Genomic DNA, 21,738 nt, shown 5'->3' with positions numbered 1-21,738 from the left:
CAAATGATACATTTAATATGTATTTATGTTTATATTATTTTTATTGCTAAAAGTGTTTACTTCTCTATGTTAAGTGTACTTTTTAAAAAATGTACTTAAATGCACTTTTCATTTACAAGGATATGTTTAAAAATATCTTGTGTATTGTACAAAAGCCACAAAATTCATTCACATTATTTTAACCTTCCTCTTGGTGGCTGTCGTATAGAACTATTTTGGTGCATCATAACAACATGCTGTACATTCTCGGCATGGTGGGGTTAGTTGTATTGCAGTGTTGCCCCTAAGCATTTTAAGAAAAATAATGCGAGAAGCCCATTTCCCTTAATATATTTCACTTTGTGGTCAAACATATATTAATGTTCAACAATAATGTTTTTTTAATCAAATGTATTTGAACATTTGGATATGTATATTTAGCTTAGAAATATATAATTAACCACAATTAACTCACCATAATTTCATCCTACATTTGCACACAGTTTGTTAACTACTCAATTGTTCATGCATGATTGCTTGATGGTGCTAAAAAACAAAGTTTATGTTGTATTATAAAGATATGCATCTTTTGCATGAACGATTTTAGACGTATATGCAAAGTAAAATATAGCATAAGAGAGTAAACATGGTAAGGCATTTTATAAATAAACCCGTCAAACAAAATCTTCATGAACCTAAAGAAGAATAATTAGCAGTTAGCACTGCAATACAACTAATTACTCATTCTAAGTAAAAATACTTTCAGTCAGACAGTGACTCTGGAGTGATCACGTTGGTGCCAGAGAAGCTGAAGAATGAGGTGTGTGAACAGCATGTATAAATCCTTGTAATGTAACCTTTCTTCTAGGTATCTTGAGGATGAAAACTAAAGAATAGATATGTCAATCACCTCAGCAGCTTTAAGCGATGGACCCATTTACAACTTTTGATCTTTAAGCAACAGGAACAATGCAAGTGTTATAGCCCATTGTGTACTGATACATACCCAGTGTGATTCATGATTTCCTCCAGGCCCCAACCATAAATTGACCACATCTTAGCCTACCTCAGCTATTTCTGTTAGGACTCAACCTTTTCTCTTGCCTGTGGCAGAATTACCTGAAATGCTAAGGGGAGAATAAAAGACGTGCGGAGAGCACTTCTAATAAAAGTCTGAATTAGTTTGAAACAGTGGTACTAAAATATTCAGGAAAGTCACTGGGGTTCCTGTATTTGTCAAAGTTCACCCCTTATTTCCTTCCTTCCTTTGAGCCTTTCTCAAGTCGAGGCAATAATACTTTCAAAATACATACCTGAAATCCTCCAGTGGAAATGTCATGCTGCTAGCCATGTCAAAATATCACAGTGTTTTGGCACATGCTGAGCGGATGTTGTCATCAGCCTGCGTTCACAAGGATACAAACAGAAATAACCACATTGTAGTGGAGGAATCATTTTAACTATTCGAGGTTTAGAAATATCAGAACTTGACATTTCAGATAAACTGGCCTGGATAATCTCTTAGAATTTGAAATGACTGAAAATGGTTAGATCTCTTCTGATAAGAATCTCGACATGCCACCCAGAATCATTTTCTTTATCTTCTCTGTATCAGTCTTCAGCATTTCTCAGACCGTCATAATGTATCCAGGCTGATGTGGGTGCATGAAGAAAACAAGATTATCAGTGTTGCTAATTGAAATTAAATTATTCTGCTTTACTTTTATCGCTTCTCTTGGTTTTAAGCCAACTTTATAAGGCTTTTGTATATTCTCTTTTGGAGAATAGTGGCTTCCTCCTTGCTGTCCTACCATGCACATCAGTGTTGTTCAGCATTTACCCAATGGTGCTTTCCATGATTCTAAAACTGATGATTTAAAACAGGATTTTGCTGTATGTAACCCTCTGTGGAGAAAATCAGGCTTGTATTGGTAAGACCTAAGTTTGTGTTCTTGAAAAGGGCCTGTAAAATTCACAGCTAATTGTCACGCCATTTTTTGCAAAAAAGGGGGCTTTTAGGATCACATGTTTTTTTTTATTTATACAACAAGGAAAATCTGATAATACTTCAGGTCAAATCTATACTGAAATACAGAAATTTGGAAATAGTTTGCACAATTTCTAGCATAATTGCAAATAAACCATTTTAAATATATGTACAAACTTTGTTTTTAATGAAATTATATAAATTGTTTTATTGGTAAAGGTGTATATCCATGTTTTTGACCCCCTTTGAAAGAGAACCCATTGATCTTTCACATGAGATTTATATGTCCGTAATACAACACCATCAACTCATAACCTTGCCCCCTCAGGACAAAGGACAGTGGGTGTTAAATGTAAACAAATGCTCAGTCCCTCAACAATGTGTCAATACTGGGCTTACCAACTGGCAATATTTTACTAATTAAAAATGACTTTTTATGGTTTGTATACCTTATATCTTCATATAAAGCCTACTTATAACAACTCTGCTGACTAGTGTCATACGATTAGTCCATTCGCCTTGTCTCCAGTTCCAGACTGCTTTCATTTTACCCCAGAGAAAGGGATGCCTTAGTTCTTTACACTCAGCTTCTAAGGACGTAGACGAACCACCACTCTGTCTCTGTGTTTATCGTCTTTCTGACAAGTGCGTTAACCCAGACCTGCTCAAGCAAGTTAGCACAATTTCCTGTTTTATACACATGAATGAAGGCAAGTTCGGTTATTCCTACGTTTCATGCTTTGCAGGAGAGAGGAAGCATAGGCACGTTCCTGTTCCATTATCTGCCTGAAGTGTGTGAAGAAAACACACATTACCAGTGAAGCAAGCCACAGAGATGACTGGCTCCCACCGGCAGCTTATTCCCTTCACTGCTTCGTCAATTACGCACTTTTAGCGAGGAAGCAATTAACAGGCGAACTGCATGGTGGGGTCAGCCGAACATGGTCAAATCCACCCCACCATCCGCAATCCGCAATCACTCATTGTCATAATGATGCATGGCTGCATCAGGTTCTTCGGGCTGACAAAAGCTCGTTCTGGCTTTTATTCGCTGTATCTCTTTCAGGGAATCAGAGGGGACAAATGCATCACCCCAGCGATCGAGCACACATAAATCTCACTGTAAAGGGGCTTGTCCCAGGTCAGATTCAGCCAGACGCTGGCTTTTGTCAAGCCGGCTTTTATTTATTGCCCCGAGCTCGTTTAGGTTAGCCTTTTGTGTATGTGGATAAATAATTGTTTTAAAGATTATCTTTGAGAAGCTGTGTATTATGAAGCCTATTGTTTTAAAGCAGGGCTGGGGAGGGACTATTTGGCATTCTTTCCTTTTAATTGCTGAGTTACTCTTAAATTACAAAGTGTAATTAACCCTTAAAAGAGATATGATCATTGGGTGGATGGGTGAGACCCATCATTACATCACTATACAGTGCGGTACCAGTAAAACGTGTAAAAAGGAATGAACAGCAAACAACCTCTGTACCTCTAGGTATGAATGTTTCTGTGTACCAATGTACAGATTTAACTTATAGCTCCATGATGCTTACACATTTCTTTTTTTCCATTTTAAGTGAAGACGTAATATAATTAACTTAGCACAAAGACACAGACTAATATGCTTTACTGTTTTAAAAATCAATCAAAAAAATCTCACGAAAGCACCGCTCCCAGAGAAATTAGCCCAAAAAAAGCCCAAACTTTTTTTGTTAATGATGGCGTGATATATGGACAGTTTAGGGCGAAGTTAGAAATAGCAATTGATTGTTTTAGATGGGGGCACTAGTTTAAATGTAATTCCATCATTGTCCTGTGCAGGTGCACAGATAAATCTGTTGTTTTAATAGTGTCTCTTAGTTCACATGCCAGAGAGGCAAAATGAAGCCGTAATTACAAGGCCTAATTGATGTGTTTTTACTGTTATGGACTATCTTTCTACTCCCCTCTCCTCTTTTCACAGCGTAAGGCCTGCTTGCTGTTGTTTGCACTATATTTCTCTCTGTATTGATTGCTATTATGGTAAATCCGATGGGCACAATGGAACTCTATCAGCAAAATACAGGTTAATTATCTTGAGGTCAGCCGGTCTCCGATCCACACAAAGGGCCGGCCGTCTTCGCTCTTTACAACCTAGCATTAAATTGTGAGCACAAATTATCGCAGGAGGTTCTTGTATTCAGGGAAATTAGGAGGTACAAACTGTGTGTATCGGGAAGGCAGGGTTTATATAGCACTTTGTTTTCTGACCTGTTTATTAGCAGTTAACAATTTCTCTTTAATAATGAGCATAGTTATTTGCTTACATATCAGACGAGGAAAATTACACATAGTTACACATAGCGTGGATGGCCATAGGCAGGTATACCACTGTGTAATCCTAAATTTGTACTTTATTTAATGGTATTAAAAAGCATCATGAGTTTTAAGAACAAATTAGGCATTTTTATTATTTGTACTGAGATATTAGTAAATTAGGCCCATTGTTCTTATTCTTTTTCAGTTTAGAGTTATGTCATTGTGATAGCAACAATATGTGTCATGCGAGAATACAATATAATAGCACCAAAATCTCAAGCTTCTTTCTTAATATCACTCCTTTTAAAATCATGAATATAATGTTTTGCCTTTTTGGTTTTTTTAGTATATTTTTAATATTAATGCATCTAAAACCCTTTAAAAAGTACATTTGTAACATACAGTAAGAACATTTGACTGAGTGAATAAAAAGTGGGAGAAGGAAGCCGACATTTTACTTATGCCAGACTGATTGGCCTTATAAGAGGCGGTGAGACCCATCGATGAGCCAGAGATAATGCCATTGATTGTGGATATTGTGTGTGTGTGTGTCTCCCCCACTCCTGCAGGGACTCCAGTGAATCGGATTCCTATCATGGCCAAGCAGGTGTTGGATCTCTACACTCTCTACAAGCTTGTCACCGAAAAAGGCGGCTTAGTGGAAGTCATCAATAAGAAAATATGGCGCGAGATTACCAAAGGCCTGAACCTCCCTACCTCCATCACCAGTGCAGCTTTCACTCTCCGGACCCAGTGAGTGCGATAACCTTTCACACCTTCAACCTGTTGATAACCTCCAGTTGCTTCTTGACCACTGAGTCCAATTCAATTATCTGCTTTTAAAGTAGTGAGAGTAGAACACTGAGTATATTTGACATGATTGAAGTGGATACATGACTACACAGATACAAAGAGAGACATTTGCATAAGAATAAACACCAAAGTTAAAAAAACTATTAAAAACACACACATGGAGATAAATATACATAGATAATGCCAACAACATGCCATATGAGGTGTTACATCATATCTGTATTATAAAAGTTGTTGGTGTTGTCTTGTGAGTGAGCCAGTGTTCTCATGGCAAGGCAGCATGAATTATAGGAAGCCTAATAGTGGGTGCAGGATGGATGGGAGATTCCATTTTCAAAGTTGTGCAGGTATTTATCATTCCCTAATCCACAGTGTCACATGAGTAGCATAAATTACTCATAAAAGGACTTTACCACCCACAGTGGACAGTGCAGTGAGTGGTAATGATTGTGACCGTCGTCACCTGGCTAGACATATCCCTGCGTACCGATAAGCAACTATGGTAGAAGTCACATGCATGGTCCATGCAGGATGCCCCACAGATCAGTGCAGCATTCTCTACCTTCCATGAGACATGGGAAATGTCATGAGACATAATACCTACTCCTGTCCTGTGACTTTTGGCACATCAGTGTACCGTATATTTTGTTCACATACATCCTATTGTTTCTCTTTAAAAATGTAATCAAAACGATTGCGCTGTTTCATACAGAAAGTGTGTTTTGACAGAATGTTAACTATTCTTGTCTGCTTCATATGAAACATTTTGACCTTTTGAGTTGAAGCAGAGCTTGTTTGTGCAAGCCTGGTCTCTAGGCCATCATTTAAAGCAATTACATCACCCTCAAAGAAGCCAAATTCTCCCATATCCCTGTATAGGCTACCATAAACAAATACATGGCATTCTAAGCACTCAAGTGCAATCAGCTTCACCTAGTCATGAACCCATCCCATAGAAAAAGGTGTCCTTTCATGTGGTCTTTAAAACAGATGTCCCTCAACCACACTCATATAGATCAAGGGTAGGACCCTGAGGTGGCTTACACGGTTACAGAGAGGGAAAAGTTTTATTTCAATTTGTCTTTAATACCTTTTAACTGTATTGTAACTCTGATATCTTCTTGTTGGAATGTTTCTAATGATGTGATTTTTCAGTCTGTGCTCTATTAAAAATTAACTTTAAAGAAAATCTTTATATCACTGTTTGTTGTTTAAAGGATAAGTTGCCAAAAATCGAATAAACACAATTTAACACTTATTGCAGATGCAGTTAAGCAGACAAGACATGTTCGATATCTGCTGTTTCCTTCTTTAAATTAGAACTGCATATGCAGGTAGATTTTGCTCAGTTATCACTAGACTACATATTTACCACAGTTTCCTATTAGTATAGAAACAGTTGCACGTTAATCACACATGTATATGCTTGTATTTATTGTCTATACAACTTGACCTTGCCTTTTTGCCTTTGCTCTAATGTCATATGTCTTACTTCCTTTATCTAGTACTGCACTTGAGATCTAGCCTAACAGTGATTCATTGTACTGTACAATAGGAATGCACAAAATACTTGACAACCGGACATAGGTATAAAGAGTGCTTTGTCTGTTTCAGTGTTATGTCTAACGGAGGAATGGTGGATTTTTAAGTGGCAGGCCCACACTCCTACTACGAGCTGTTACAGAGCTAGCTGTGATAGAAATGTTAGCTGAGCTAACTTAGCATTGGGATTTGTTTCTTCTGCTAAAGATCAACTATGTTTCTCTGTAAATGTCACTCACATGTGATTTGAGTAGTACTACTGAGGTATATTTAAGATTAAAATAGCCCTTGTAAATTAAATGTATGATTACAATAGTATTACTAATATTAATTCTTGATTGTAATGATTGGGTAAAGTTTAGTTTTAAGAAATATTGTTAAATATTAGATTTTTTGTTTGATTTTGACCAAAAACTTTTTTTTTGTGCATTTTTTAATGTTAATATCTGTATCAGTACAATGACAGGAACGTCCCATTGAATTGATTTAAATTTTAAATACATGCCTAACATATCTCTCAGCCCTCTCAACATGCACCCATATCTTCCCTGGTTTTGCACAGATAAATTATACAGCTTACTTTAGTCTATAAAAACAAAAGTAAACTTTTCCACAAAGCAAAATTTGTCTATTTGTATATTTATTCTGAACCATAAGATTCATGATCCATTACACCCCTAGGGACTGGTGATGTTACTTGAGGCTAATAGCAATTTTTCCTAAAAACTACACAATTCATAAAGTTTAGAAAGGTAAATCGAAATGGACTTGGTTTCAAAGCCACATTCCACAGCACCAGTGGGGAAACATTTTTACTTCAAATGTACTTACCAGTGTTGATGCTGTTTTAATAGAGTGGTTTATTATATATATATTTTTTTTTTTTTTTTTTTTTTTTTTAAGATATATCACCCAAAAAAATAATTACTGTGCCATACCTTATTATAGATGTATGTTTTAGCAGGTTGAAACTTCTGAAATATTTTGATATCTCCTTACCACAAGGATGGAGCAGGAATTACACTAGGCTTAGCAATGCTGAAACACGTTTCTCAACATATTGCCTCGCTCTTCTCCTCAGGTATATGAAGTATCTATATCCCTATGAATGTGAAAAGCGGGGACTCAGCTCACCTGGAGAGCTGCAGGCTGCTATCGACAGCAACCGCCGTGAGGGCCGCAGGCAGAGCTACGGCTCCGCCCTCTTCAACTATTCCCCCGTTGGCACGCCCACACTGCTGCCCTCCCCCAAGCTCACCATGCCCCACATCAGCATGCCAAGTCCCAATGGAGCACAAATGGCCCACACCCCTGTCATCAAGAAAGGTGGGAAACATTCTGTTTATTTGGGAATGGCAGTAAAGAAGTAATGACATAAAAAAACAGAAATTGTTTGGTAAAACTGATGGGTGTTATTTTAGACCCTAAAACATTTTTTTTTTGTAATGTCGAGGGAAAAATTATTTATCTATTTATCTATAAATGTAGAAGACCACATATTGTTTTTTTTTTTATTATAAACCATTTTCTACCTTACTTGCAGGAAGAACTGCTTGTTTACTCGAGACTGGGATGTTAGAGGCCAGCTTGGCAACTCAGATTTAAATGATGAATAAAAAAATAGGGGCTCATAGTAATTGTGTAAATGGAAATTAATCTACAGCTACGTATTAATGAACAGGCTGATTTATCAGCACCGCAAATAAATGTCTCTTAATCCTGCCGTGGCCTCGCGCTGTGTATCTGAATGATGGGCTTCACTTATGTTAGGGAGCGAGTTACCCAATGATTATTCAGACAATTAATCAGACAGACTAAAAGCCATAACAATAGTCATAATCATAACTATCGGAAGCTTTAAAAGACTTCATTAAAAATGTAAAAACATAATGTTACCAAAGGGCATACAAATGGGTGTATCCATCAGGCTGTGGATTCCTAGTCAAGCAATCACTGTCCATTCTTCCAGAAGGTACATTGTAATCATTGCCTTAAAAAGAAAAAGAAACTCAACTAATCTGAACGCTCGGACGCTTGTGTCCTGTATTAAAATCCATATCACAAACCAGCTGATGGAGAAGTCATTGCTCTTGCGCAACGGCGCGTCTCGTCTTTTACTCACGCTCATCGTGCATTGTGGCTTGGGTGGTCGTGGCTGCAGACAGGAAACAGCTTGCAGGACTTCCTTTTGCCCAGGCTGGCAGTTTCCGCATTAGAGCGGTGGGAGCGATGGAGACCAGTAAGATGTGATTCACTAAAGCTCCCATATGGAAAAAGACACAGTCACGCGAAGCTTCCTACTTAAGGGATCAAAGGCTTTTTTTTTTAAGATCTGACGGTATTTATAGGGTGGTCACCACTGCGATTAAAATGGATCCCAGCTCACATATTGCGTGATTTGATGTTTCACTCTCATGACCACCAGATACACAGTATGGAATGTATGTTTCTGATGAAAGTGAAAATGTGTCTTGTGACTGTGAGTGATAAATGATGGAACAGTTTTCCTGTGAATTACACAGATCTGTATCAGTTTAAAGGTACATAGAGCACTTACGTGTCTAGTAATAAACCAAAACACTAGGAATGCAGCAATATGACCACAGAGTGAAAATTTGTCTGAAGGCAGGTTTACAGGTTTTCAATAAATGTGGCACTTTTTCCAATTTTCTTTTAAATTTCAAATCTTTTTAAACATTCAAATCTCCAACGTACTCCACCTACCTACCTTTCTACCTATAAACAGTAAGGGTCTGTGTTTAGTGTACTTATGTACAGTGTGGATAACAGTGTAAAATCTACAGTATTTAGATTTGTCTCCTTTGTGAAGCTACTAAAGCAATGAATGACTCATAAAAAAGGCACCAACATTAAATCTAATTACATTTGCTAGACTTTTATTTGTATAACTATAATGTGACTGCTTTGTTATGGCTTTTGTTTTTGTCTTGTAAGCCATTACATCATTGCTAGATCATGTGTGTGTGTTAGAGTTGTACTTAGTTAGGCTTTGGTCAGACTGGCATTATTGTGCAATATTGGCATTTTTAGAACATCTCTCAGCCAATCACGTTGTGTGAATAAAACTAATTGTGTCATAATTCTATTAATATAACTAACCATACGTTGTTCCTAAACCCATATTTAACACCGAAGGGACACTGTTAGTTTTATGGGCATTATTTTTAACACACAAAACACACTTTTCTCTTAAAATATTTTTTAAGTTTATCTGTGGTGTATCCTGAGATAAAACAGTACCTAAAGAATTGTAATGAAATTCAATTGTGACGTAATGTATTGTTTTTTGTGAATTGCACCTGCTCAGGTCTGTGCAGCAGGTCTTACGGTATCCCTCCGCTCTGTTCTGCAGAAGACTCCGTGCTGGCTGGCTGTCTGACTAATCGGGTGGGCATCCCTGTGTCTTTGGCCGGACACCACGGTGCAGCTGCTCAGGCTGCAGCAGCGCAGGCCGCGGCAGCAGCAGCAGTACAGGCAGCTGCGCTGGAGCAGCTGCGAGAGAAGCTGGAGGCTGGGGAGCCGCCAGAGAAGAAAGTGATGCTGATGGCCGAAGAGCAGCAGAGGATCATGCAGCATGCACTTCAGCACAACCTCTTTGCCATGGCAACCCAGCTGCCTATGAACATTAAGCTGAACAACAGAGGTGTGTGTGTGTGTGTGTGTGTGTGTGGAAGTATCAACGCCTTCACAGAAAGTATATATATGAGGATTCTATTCCTGCTAGATTATAACATAGTTTAATTATAGCATAGTGTACTGTGGCCTTTCAGTGTCTAGTCCAGGATTCTCATTAAAGATGTAATGATATTGAAAAATCATGACAAAAAAACAACACCTACTATTAAAATGTATATATTTCACTGTAATTATAGTATTTATAGTAGAGTAATAATAGATCTTTCGGTGTTATGCTATGGCACTATAATTTGAGAGCTGAGATTAGTAGTGATGGGCTCAACCATCACTTGATGTGTATTTTTTTAATGTTCCTGAAAAAAGTCTTCAGCTATCTCACACTTCAATATACAAACACATCTGGTCCTGGGAGTTGCTGTATGTGTGGAGTTTTGTGTTATTTTACATGTAAAATACAGACCTGCAGACGTTTGGAGTCGAAATTCTTAATCCAACCACTGATGTGTTACACAGTTTACTATTACATAACAATACAAGTAGCCACAGTTTTAAGACAGCAAAAGATAATCTTTTACAACCGTTCCCCCTCACCACCACAACCTTAATTAGGAAAATTGTTTTTACTGTTGCCAGAACAAAGAATGGTATGATGTACTGAACAACATTAACCCTTATGAAATTGGAGGTATTACAGGCATTAAAAACACATTGTAAGTCAATTATAATATTTAACATTATTGATTGTAAAAAAAACTTAATTGAGATTGAGAAATTGAGAAATAAGTTAAAAGTGCAGATAGTGAAGTTTCAATCAATAACATATCTGAATTTGTAATTTGAAAAAAATATTTTTGATTTAGATTAGAAAAAATTTAATCAGTATAATTATGCTTACGTTGGGGGCATCAAAAAATATATATATATATATATACTAAATATTCAGTTTCTAAATCAGTTTCTCTGATTTTGCTATTTATAGGTAAATGTTTGAGTAAAATGTACATCGTTTTATTCAGACTACAGACAACATTTCTCTCAAATTTCAAATAAAAATGTTGTAGAGCAAATATTTGAAAAAAATGAGAAATGGCTGAAATAAAAAAAAAGATGCAGAACTTTCAGACCTCAAATAGTGCAAAGAAAACAAGCTCATATTTATAAGTTTTAACAGAAATCAATATTTGGGGGAATAATCCTGGTTTTTAATCACAGTTTTTATGCATCTTGGCATGTTCTCCTCCACCAGTCTTACACATTGCAAATATCTCTTCGTAATACAACGTATAATTATTTGAGCATTTCTATTTTTGTCCATTGCAAAACAAATCAGTACCTAAACTTACATTAACAGTTTAAAAAGTAATGTAAAGTTTACATTACTTAAAAAAAATTAAATAGATAGCAAAAATCTGAACTGCAGAATTATTTACTTGATTTAAATGTATATAAAATATAAATGATAATACATTTATATAAACAACATTAAAGTAAGGTAAAGTCTATGTATAGTAATATATATATATATTGAATTGTTTTTTGGCTGGATTTGTAATTAGATTTTTTGAAAGGAGTGTTTAAAATGTTCTTTGCTAGGGAATTGAATCTTTAATGGTTAGAGGCAGGTAGAAAATACTTCCTCTAGAGTGGAAAACAGAGGGTCACTGTAATATTTACCACTACTGGGGCTATGTGATTTATGAATAACTCTTTAACTCTGTGTATAAGCTACAAACAGTAAAGGATGGCAGCCTATGAAACAGTTTGACTCATCTGTCTTAGCAGATGGCTAAGCTCAGGTCATAACTGCAAAATATTAGGCATCCACTGATCCATCACATTTAATTCAGTTTATGTGCCAGGCATAAAAATGTTATAGAGAAATAACTCTCCTAGATGTGGGTCAAACGCGAGCTGTTTCCAAATGAATACAAATGCTGCTGTCGGCCTACGAGCAAAATGGTTATGATTTCACTACACCTGGCTTGAAGATGAGCCATAAGTCATGCATTTCGTAATGACAGAGCCCATGAGAAGATTGTGGGGTCTATCTCTCCATGAGCAATATGTTATTTCTGCATGAGTGTTACTCTTGTATCAGTCATAATGACAGACTGTGCTTTATATACTGTACGATGGGAAAATGGGAACGTAATTCCATAGCACTGGGCAGGGCCTTGATGTAATACAGTCAAACACTCTGCAATTTAAAGATTATTTTAAATGTTATTTGCTTCAACCACGTCTGGAAATACATTGAGGCGTCCCTAGTAATGACACATGAGATAGAAATGATAGACATTAAAGCGCTCTTTATTGTAGCTGCAGACCCAAAAATGATGCAACAAATAATTTAGCTTTCATCAGGGCTCTAAAACCTCAGTATTGCAAGCGAATCAAAAAACATCTCTACTGCATTGCAGTGTTGTCTTTTTTAAGTTATAATGAGATGAGAAAAAAAAACTCTGATTAAGTAAATTTATGCTTTTAAAATTGTCTGATCAAACAATGTAAAGAGCAGCAGTCTAATTTACAGATAAGGTGAAAAAAAAAACATAACCTGACATTTTCTTAATTCCGTGGCATATCTTGATTATTTTAGGAGGTTCTTGTATACTTCATAAATAAGGTTATATTAGTTTTGCTATGATTGTTAAACTCAATATTATATTCTAAAGCCACAGCTTTGCATCAATGTTTCCAATGTTTCTTTGTTTCAATTCCAAAAAAATCTGATTAAAATTTCAGTACCTGCACTTTTTCTAAACTAAATTTTACCCGTTGTTTTAATAAGAAATAATCTGAAATCTTGTAATGTTTTTGCTTTGCTACAAGCAGTGTAAATCACAATTCCTCAGGGTTAATCTCATTTTACAAGTGTGATACTGTATCAGTTAATGCCATAAAACAACATTTAAAAGGCTGTGTTTCATGATACAGACCCACTACAGAGTACCTTCTCCTGAGATAACCAGAAAGTTCAAATGGATGCGACATGGTTTTGACAAACCCCTCCACCCTCCCGCCCACCCCACTTCCTCTCTTTCCTTCTGAACTCTTTTAATAAACTGCTCCTTATCCTGTCACTCATGAGTTATCGCCGATAGTCAGCGGCGCGCTCCTCTTGCTTCTTGTGTTCCTTTTATAAATGCTCATATTGAGTTTTTCTCTCCCTCGCTCTCTGGCTCCTCTCTTGACAGATGATAGACAAGAGACCGCATTGAACCTGTCTACCAACGGCATTAGCAGCATCAACATGTCAATAGAAATAAATGGAGTTGTCTACACAGGTAAATAGAGCGGCCGTTTGCTGATGTAATTGCAGGCAGGAAATTCAATAAGTTATAGCAGCACCCCCTGCGCTTAGTCCTCCACACAATTTGATGTCTTTGCTATAAAATCCATTGTAATGAAGTGGCAAGTCCAATAGAGTTAAAAAAGTTAAATATCTCGAAATTGGGCCCGGGCGCTGTGAGGTCGATGGAGCTTATTGTCTTTCGTGCCTGAGAGGAAAGGGCCCTTGCTTAAGGTGGATACAGTGCTTGTGTCTGGCAAGGAAGCCAATGTAATTACCTGAAGATGGGCCATTGGAGTGGCCTCTATAAGTGTGCTGGGAAAGGTTTTTTTTTTTTTTCTCTGAGAATAAGATCAAGTTAGTCTTTTTTTTTTCATGGACGCCTGTTTCAAAAAATACCCAGGCTCAAACTTAAAATCTCCATGTTTTTTCTTTCTTATTCACAGTTACAAAAAGTACAAATGTACTGAATGAATCAATGAAGATTTCTCAGCCATTGCCACAGTGTCCAAAAGCATTGTGCAAGCAATTGCATCAGTTCATGAAATTCACTATGCTCTGGGGTTGCTGCTATTTCTTTTTCTTTTTTTTTCTTTGGAAAGCATGATTGTTTAAGCATTGCAAAATATACTGTAGTGTAGTAGTTAGTTATGTCAGTCTTATGTCAGTCATTCAATCGTTGGGCAACTTTTTACAGAAGTTTACAGAAGAACATTTATATAAAATTACATACAGTACACTTTGAAAAAAAGTTTTAGGTATGTAAAGGCTGTTCTCCTTGGCAGTTGACATTTATGTGCTCAGAAACTAATACTGAAATTAATAAAGTTAACATAAACACAAGATGTAGTGATTGGATTGAATGTGGAATTGAATAGTTTTACATTTAAAACCTCTCCCTAAGTAATACCAGTGTTATTGGTAGTTCATGCAATGTCTGTTTAAGCTTAACAGTATTTCTGCTGGTGAATTTGCTGTATCATAAAAGTACAGTTTTAGATCAGCTACAAATAGCTGAATTCTACAAATAATAGAATTATAATTAATTCTGTTTTTCATGTTTCCTGTTTTTAGTTTCCTAAAACTCAAACTGTTCAGAATGTGTGTAACTAAATAGGGAAGAAAATCCACAAAGTATCAAAAGGTTAAAGTTTTCTCATGTTGCCCATTTTTAAAATGTATTCTATGAATTTATTTTTTGTAGTATTGTGTTTTAGCAATGAATCAAAGTGTAGGGTGCTGTCTAATGCAAATTAATTGCCATTCACTAAGACGTGCATTGTGTTTCCACTGACCGCAGGGGTGTTGTTTGCTCGCAAGCCGGCCATTTCTGTCATGCCGGGCAGCCAGCGAGCCCAGCACCACGCCGGCTCTCAGGGAAAGAGCAACAGCCCCGGTCTCAGCAGCCACCTCCCACCGTCCTCTTCCTCCTCCTCCTCCTCTTCCTCCTTCCATGGACCAGCTGCTTCACCATGAGCCGTCTCCCCAACCAAAGGCCACTAAACCTGCTCCCATTTCTCCCAAAGACGCAAAGCAGGCTGCTAAACTCTCCACTTCTTTGTTCCTTCGGTATCCTCTGATGATGGCTTCCTGCTCTTTTTTTTTTTTCTTTCTTTTTTTTACACATTCTCCTGTGATCCTCGTGACAGAATCTGACATCTATCTCCGGAGAAGAACTTCCACATGAGAACAAAAGGTTGCGCTTAGTCCCAGCGGCTTCCAGCGGCACATGTGAAGTGCATTAAATATACATACGAGGCAAGCTATTATTTTTCCTCTGAGGACACATTTCTAAGTGTGAAGCTTCATTGTGAGGCTCGCTATATGACAGTGCCACAAGCAGGTGAGGAAAACGGACAGAAAGCTGAAGAATAAACGAGTGCTTTGTGCTTCGGCTGCTCGTATGGAGCGCTCCGGCAGGATTCTCCACAACAGTACAGACTTTATCAGCTGTTGAGCATGAAAAAGTACAATTTGTCCTGCTTTAAGAACTGTCCAAGTATCTTTTCATGTGAATTATTATTATTATTATTATTATTATTATTATTATCATTAGATCAAACAACAGACTAGCTCTACTTTCAGCTAATACCAAAGAGCATATGAGTAACATTGTGGTGTGTGTGTGTGTGTGTGATGTCCTTTTTGCATATGCACAGCTTACAGATTACAAATCAAAAATGCTTAGATGATGCCCATGCCAAGATTGGGGGGATATATATATATATATATATATATAGAATACGAATTATCAAATTAAATTCCTGAATTTGAATATTTTAGTTGTAGTCAAAATATATACATATATCCAGCTTAAATGAGGGCATCAAATAGTCAGGGAGATAATGAGACCTCAATTGAATGTCTTTTTTAAGACCTGTGTCCACATAATCTTTTATAGATTGGGACAATCATAAGAAATTCTAAAAGGAGGACATTTCTTCATATCAGTTGTTTTACCTCGTATGATTTAAAAAAGCACAGAAGGGAACTTTGGCGGTGTTTGCGTTGCCTCATGGCTCAGTTTAATGACCAGGCTCACAAGAGTTTATTAAACTAAAGTTTCTGTAATTAAAGTAGCATTAACAGCTGGTCAGAAGAGGTTTTCAGAGAGTTAACTATCTTATTGTTTAGCTTGGGCTTTTTTTTTTTTTTCTTAAAAAAATATTATTTAAAAAAAAGTCTGGTTGAGCACTTTCTCCTGCATGAACAGGAGACTCCTTAAAGAAAAGATTAACAAATATGGCAAGTAGGCTAAATGGGACTCTGTTCAAACCAGTAATTAAATGAAACAATGTCTTTGTTGTGACTAGGATCTGAATTTTTTAACGTCATGAACATTATTTTCTTTATTTATCCCTCTTTTCAGCTATTGCTCACACTGTTTAATACCTCTGCTTTGTTATTTTAACTTTTACTTCTGTCTGTAAGGGAATTGGGAGGATATTCTTTTGTCTTTTAGAAGTCTGTAGATGAACGATTTCAAATTCTATTTATTATTATTATTATATTCACCTTACTGTTTTTATTCGAGGCTGTACCAAACCAGCAGTTCCATGTTCATTTATTTTCATTTTCATATATATATATATATATATATATATATATATATATATATAAACCCCAAAAGTTATTTTACATACAGCCAGATACCTCACAGATCTACCTGTACATACATTATAATAGATTATGAAAACAAGATATACCTCATTTATTTTGTTTATTTTTTTTTTTTTTTTGTGAAACCACTTGAAAATCAATGCTTTTGTTTCAAAAGATCACTGGATTTTTTTTTCTTCCTATTTTGTATTGTTATACCAAAGAAGGGAATATATTATGAACAAACATCTACCTCATTTCTTATAGACTGTGCCAACAAACATGACCACACTCGCCAGTTTTTAAGTGTAACTTTTTTCGTCCAGGATCTGCTTTAAAGTGTGATACATCTTGCAAGACTAAGGTCTGTACCTGTTTAGCGCAGGATATAATTGCTTAATGCATTGCTTGATGTCTTTTTTTGTCTGTCGCTTTTTTTTCCTTTGTGTGTGTGTGTGTGTATGGAATATGGAAACGAATGCCAGAAGGATTTTACTGTATGTACACAATTTGCTTCAAGCTATTTAATATAGATGTCAGGTGGGGTTAGTAAACAACACACTGACTGATAAATCAGTTAATGTACAGCAAAAACGTACAGTTTTTTACCGCACAGAATACTTAGTAAAATGTAATGCATAATCAAATCTGCAGCCACTGATGTTTCTTTGGGGTCAAGTGTCTGTATATGCACAGTGGCTATGAGCAGATATTTAATCAATTCCAGTGTTTACTTGAATCACTGTTTCTCATGCACAACGTGTTCTAGGCTTCAGGTGAAGAAGGGCTTGGTTTACTAAAACACTGTCGCTGTCATATCAAAACTTTGTTACACATAGATCTTAGATTTTAAACTTGTTTAGCTTTGCTTTAATACCATACTGAGTATCAATACCAATACCAATTTTTTCCCTTCCTTTCCTATAATGATACCAGATTTTTAAATATCTACCAATACTAAGTACCGATACAAATACCCTCTTTTTCCCTTCCGATACCAACGCAAGATAAGTCTAGTTTAAAAGATTCTTATAAATCCTGATATTAATAGTGTTCCTATTTTGTTCCATTTTAATTGTAGTGCAAACAAATATAATGAGCATGAAAAGTAAATCATGTGCTGGTTGAGTATCTGCACATTTGAAAAGTTTTAGCTTTGTCACAATACAAGAACAAGAAGATCAAGAACGGAAGCATAATTTTTCCAATAAACCCGGACATGCTGCTGGCTTTAGTCAAGCGCCATCTAGTAGTGATCATGCACATCAGAAACTTATCTGTGGTATCGGTGCAGCACTTGTATAAATATTCTGTGCTGAGTGGATCGACAGAAAGGGTATGAAACAAATGAAAATCTTAGCTAAATTAGTCATATTAGCTCAAATGAAAAGTTAATAATGGCATTACCTTCTGCTTTGAAATACAGGAGGTTTTGTTATGACAGCAGCAGCAGTGCAGCACAGCCCGGTGACTGAAGTGTGAAGTGAAGTCTGGCTCAGTCGCTCAGGTTTTGCATAAGCTTGGAAAGTATGCTCTTGCAAATGTCTGCAGTAAACCTAGCCTGGAAATGAGATCTGAATGTTGAAACATAACTTAAAGTTTTAATCAGACATTAAGGATGTAAACTAAATCAGCCAAACCAAGAAAAAATTTAGTTTTTAATACTGATCTACATTTAGCCTCTATCAATTCAGCGCATTTTAATATTACTTTACTAAGTTTACTGTCATTTACTGTTGTTGTAATAGAATTGTATGGTTTGTTGGTTCCAAGATATTCTGTTAACTATGGTAATGTATTCACTTCAGGCCTTGCTTGATGGACGCTAACCTTGACAGAAACATAACAGGTGTTACCATTGTTTAGCACAGTGAAGTAAAGTAAAGCAGTAAAGCGCAACTCGACGATCATCTTTATCCTTGTGTAAAAGCAAGTACTGAAGGAAATGAATATATGTGTGTGAAATGCAGAAAAGGAGCACAATTGATGCACAAATTTCACATTTCCTGAGCGTTTTTTATCATTTGATCATTTGCAGACATATCAAAGAATGTGCTCTTATAGTTTTTTTGTATTTTTCCACGCTAGGTGGCACAGTCTATTCTCTCACACGGCCGTCAGCTCCCACATCCACCCATATTACTAAGCTGCAGAGATTCGTGCTGAAATCTCTGGAGTGTTTGTCGACTGTGAAACAAGAATGATTCCTGTAACCAAAGCTTTTCCAAAAACAAGCTATGTTCACTGATGTTCACTGCTTTTTAAAATAAAAGCTTATTTATCATTTTGCTGAAGGTTAATAAAAAAAGGGTTCACTCGTGCTTATGAAAGAAAAAAATAATATGTTTACTTTGTTAGATATGTAAACAATGCTATGCTGGTAGATTTTAGATCCTATTCGCTGTGTATGAAGCTTCAAACATTTCTATAATTTCCCTTTTATTTACTTTGGATAAATCCAGTGCATTATGGGAAAGCTGGATTGTGGTGCTCAGGGGTTAAAAAAGTACAAAAAAAACAGGTGAAAGAGATTTTTTTGTTTGTTTGTTTGTTTTGCCATTAACTTGTAGCATAAATAGAAATAAAGTACTGCTTTCAACTTTACCAACCAACTGGATGTAGTCATTACTTATTGCTTCACACAATTATCTAAGAAAAATGAAACTGTGCTTCTGTAACTGAAAGTACTGAGGATGGTTAATGCTAGTAATAATAACCAGACAGGTGAGCAATCATTCACATAAAGGTAAAGAGATTGAATTAGTTTTGTTCTAATGCATTAATATACAAGAAATGTGGACATTCGGCTAATGACTCAAGCTAATGTGAATATAATAAAGTAAAAAAGCAGAGATGATCCGTAAATATATATATGTTTCAGTGTCCAAAATACCAGTCTTATGCTTAGAAACCTTACTGAAGCTCAGTGATTACCTGTTCAGCAGAGAAATGTCCATGGCTTCAGCACACTGTTTGTGTGCTGTTCTAAATACTTGGCAATCCTGAGTGTGGAAATGGGACTGTGGGGCAGATTCTGAGGCCATAACTCACACTGTACACCTTTAAGTACCACACAGTTCAAATAAAAAAAATACTGGCTAAAGCTTTGATCTCAAAAGCTTTCATTTCTTAAACTCAGCATATTTCTTTAATATCTGAAGATACATTCTGAACATGTAATGAGTTACTGCGCAAAATGTAATCCATTATGGTCCTTTAAATTATTTTGAATACTGGCAACTATAGTAAAAAACAGCACTTGGTTATCAAGGGAATGGTGATTGCTCAAAATGAAATTAGAGAATTTTTATAGTCAATACAGAATTTAACCGGATGCCAGTGCAGTGCTGATGGAACCAGATTTTCTGGTTATAGTAAGGATTTTTATAAAAGATTTAGCTCATTTGAAATTAGATCAAGTCATGAGATGAGAGCTGAGGTTGGAGGGGGAATATTTAGATAAACTGCATTAAAAAACAGGGTCAAAAATAGAGATTCTCCAAACATCAGGCAACCCATATTATTCAACCTGAAAATGCACTTTTAGTGTCTGGCTAAATACATAGAGACTACCATGAAATAGTTTTTAAGTGCATGATCAAATTGCAACCAGCATGGACAGGCAGTCTTGTTTGATAGTGTCAAAAAACTCATTTTTGGTATTTAACATTCAGCCTTCAGTCAAATGTTTCATTTTGTTCGGTCATGGTTTTAGCAAAAGATTTTCATTTTGCTGCATCCCAGGTTAAACATAAATATACATGTAAAATGACAGTAATGTGCATGTTCTGCACTTTTATTGGACTTTAAGGTGCACTATTAATGAAGGCCTATTTTCTGGTCTATTTTCATACATAAGGCACACCAGATTATAAGGTGCATAAGGTGCAACACTAGCAAGGAACAGGGGTGTTGCTATGTTTTCCTTGTAAATCAGCAGATCACCGCTGGGTGGCGAGACCTGAAAAGCTAAGCTAAGAAAACAAAACTAATTCTTAAAAAAATATATATATATTTTAAAGTCAAACGAGTGCTGGATGTTAATCTACACAGATTTATTTCCTAAAAACAATAAAAAGTGCTTCCGTTTATTTACAGTAAGATTACAGTAAAATTTCCAGATTACCACTAAGGCTGGGTGCAGCAGCATTAGCGGCTAACTGCTAGCTGTGGCTACCCGACAGTGCTACACTTTGGAACCCTGGGTGTTCCGGTAAGCCACGCCAATATTAGGTACTGGTTCTTCCCACATAGCTTGTTTTAACACAGTAAACACGCAGACTAAGACTTTACGTGCGCCTTATGGTATATATACGGTAACTTATTGAGTAATACTGACAGATTGCAAGATTAGTGTGAACGCCTTTTTAGTGGCATACTTATTAGGCTTTATTCTGTGTAAGTGTTATTGGTGCTTAATTAAGGGTCTGTGATTGATTAAATACTTATTCTGTTCTTTTTAGTGTGTAATTAGTGATGAACAGAACCTCACTTTAGAATATGGTAAACTTCTTGGTCTATTAGTGATTTATTAAGCCCTTATTAACTCAATAAACTCCAGCAGAGCCATAACCTTTCCAAACTCACATGGATCAAACTGCGACCAATTATACTCTAATAACATGTAGAATTAGTTAATACTTAATAATCTGCTTAAAGGGTGCTCACATAATAACTGTTTATTGTGCACTATAAGAACTAATACAGCCATTATTAATCATTTCCACATAACAGACCCCCAATTAAGCACCAACAACATTTACACAGAATAAAGTGTATATAGTAAATAAATCATTTAGAAATGTTTAATAAAAGGCTTTAGTAAGCAAATAATAAGACATGAATAAGCGCCTAATTTGTGGTCCTTAAAATAAAGTGCTACTGTATTTATTATTACACTCATTTAAAAAACAACTGAATAGGGCCCTGTCTGTGTGTGATAATAATTAAAGAGTGTGTTATTGTCTGTGATTGGATTCATTATTTTAATGCAAATCATCTCAAAAGTAGTGATGTTAGGGTTAATATCATAGTATCAGTGATAGCACAGTATCATAGTGTAATGACTGATATTAAA

The 21,738-nt window shown here is 36.1% G+C and overlaps 1 protein-coding gene across 4 annotated transcripts in view; it reads left to right on the top strand.

Moving 5' to 3' along the window:
* Window positions 1–19,273, top strand: part of arid3c (AT rich interactive domain 3C (BRIGHT-like)) — an 89,894-nt gene extending 70,621 nt beyond the window's left edge. For 2 of the 4 annotated variants that reach the window (XM_007250461.4, XM_015606135.3), the window contains 5 exons: window positions 4,828–5,011; window positions 7,695–7,939; window positions 9,942–10,277; window positions 13,468–13,557; window positions 14,863–19,273. In XM_007250461.4, the coding sequence (XP_007250523.3) occupies window positions 4,828–5,011; window positions 7,695–7,939; window positions 9,942–10,277; window positions 13,468–13,557; window positions 14,863–15,038 (1,031 nt within the window). In that variant the 3' untranslated portion in view covers window positions 15,039–19,273. The remainder of the gene's footprint in view (window positions 1–4,827; window positions 5,012–7,694; window positions 7,940–9,941; window positions 10,278–13,467; window positions 13,558–14,862) is intronic. The other 2 variants (XM_007250462.4, XM_015606136.3) reach the window with 1 other exon arrangement.
* Window positions 19,274–21,738: the final 2,465 nt, after the last annotated feature.

This window comes from Astyanax mexicanus, chromosome 22, assembly GCF_023375975.1.
Source record: "Astyanax mexicanus isolate ESR-SI-001 chromosome 22, AstMex3_surface, whole genome shotgun sequence".
NCBI lineage: Eukaryota > Metazoa > Chordata > Actinopteri > Characiformes > Acestrorhamphidae > Astyanax > Astyanax mexicanus.
This window is presented reverse-complemented; position numbering and strand designations above follow the sequence as displayed.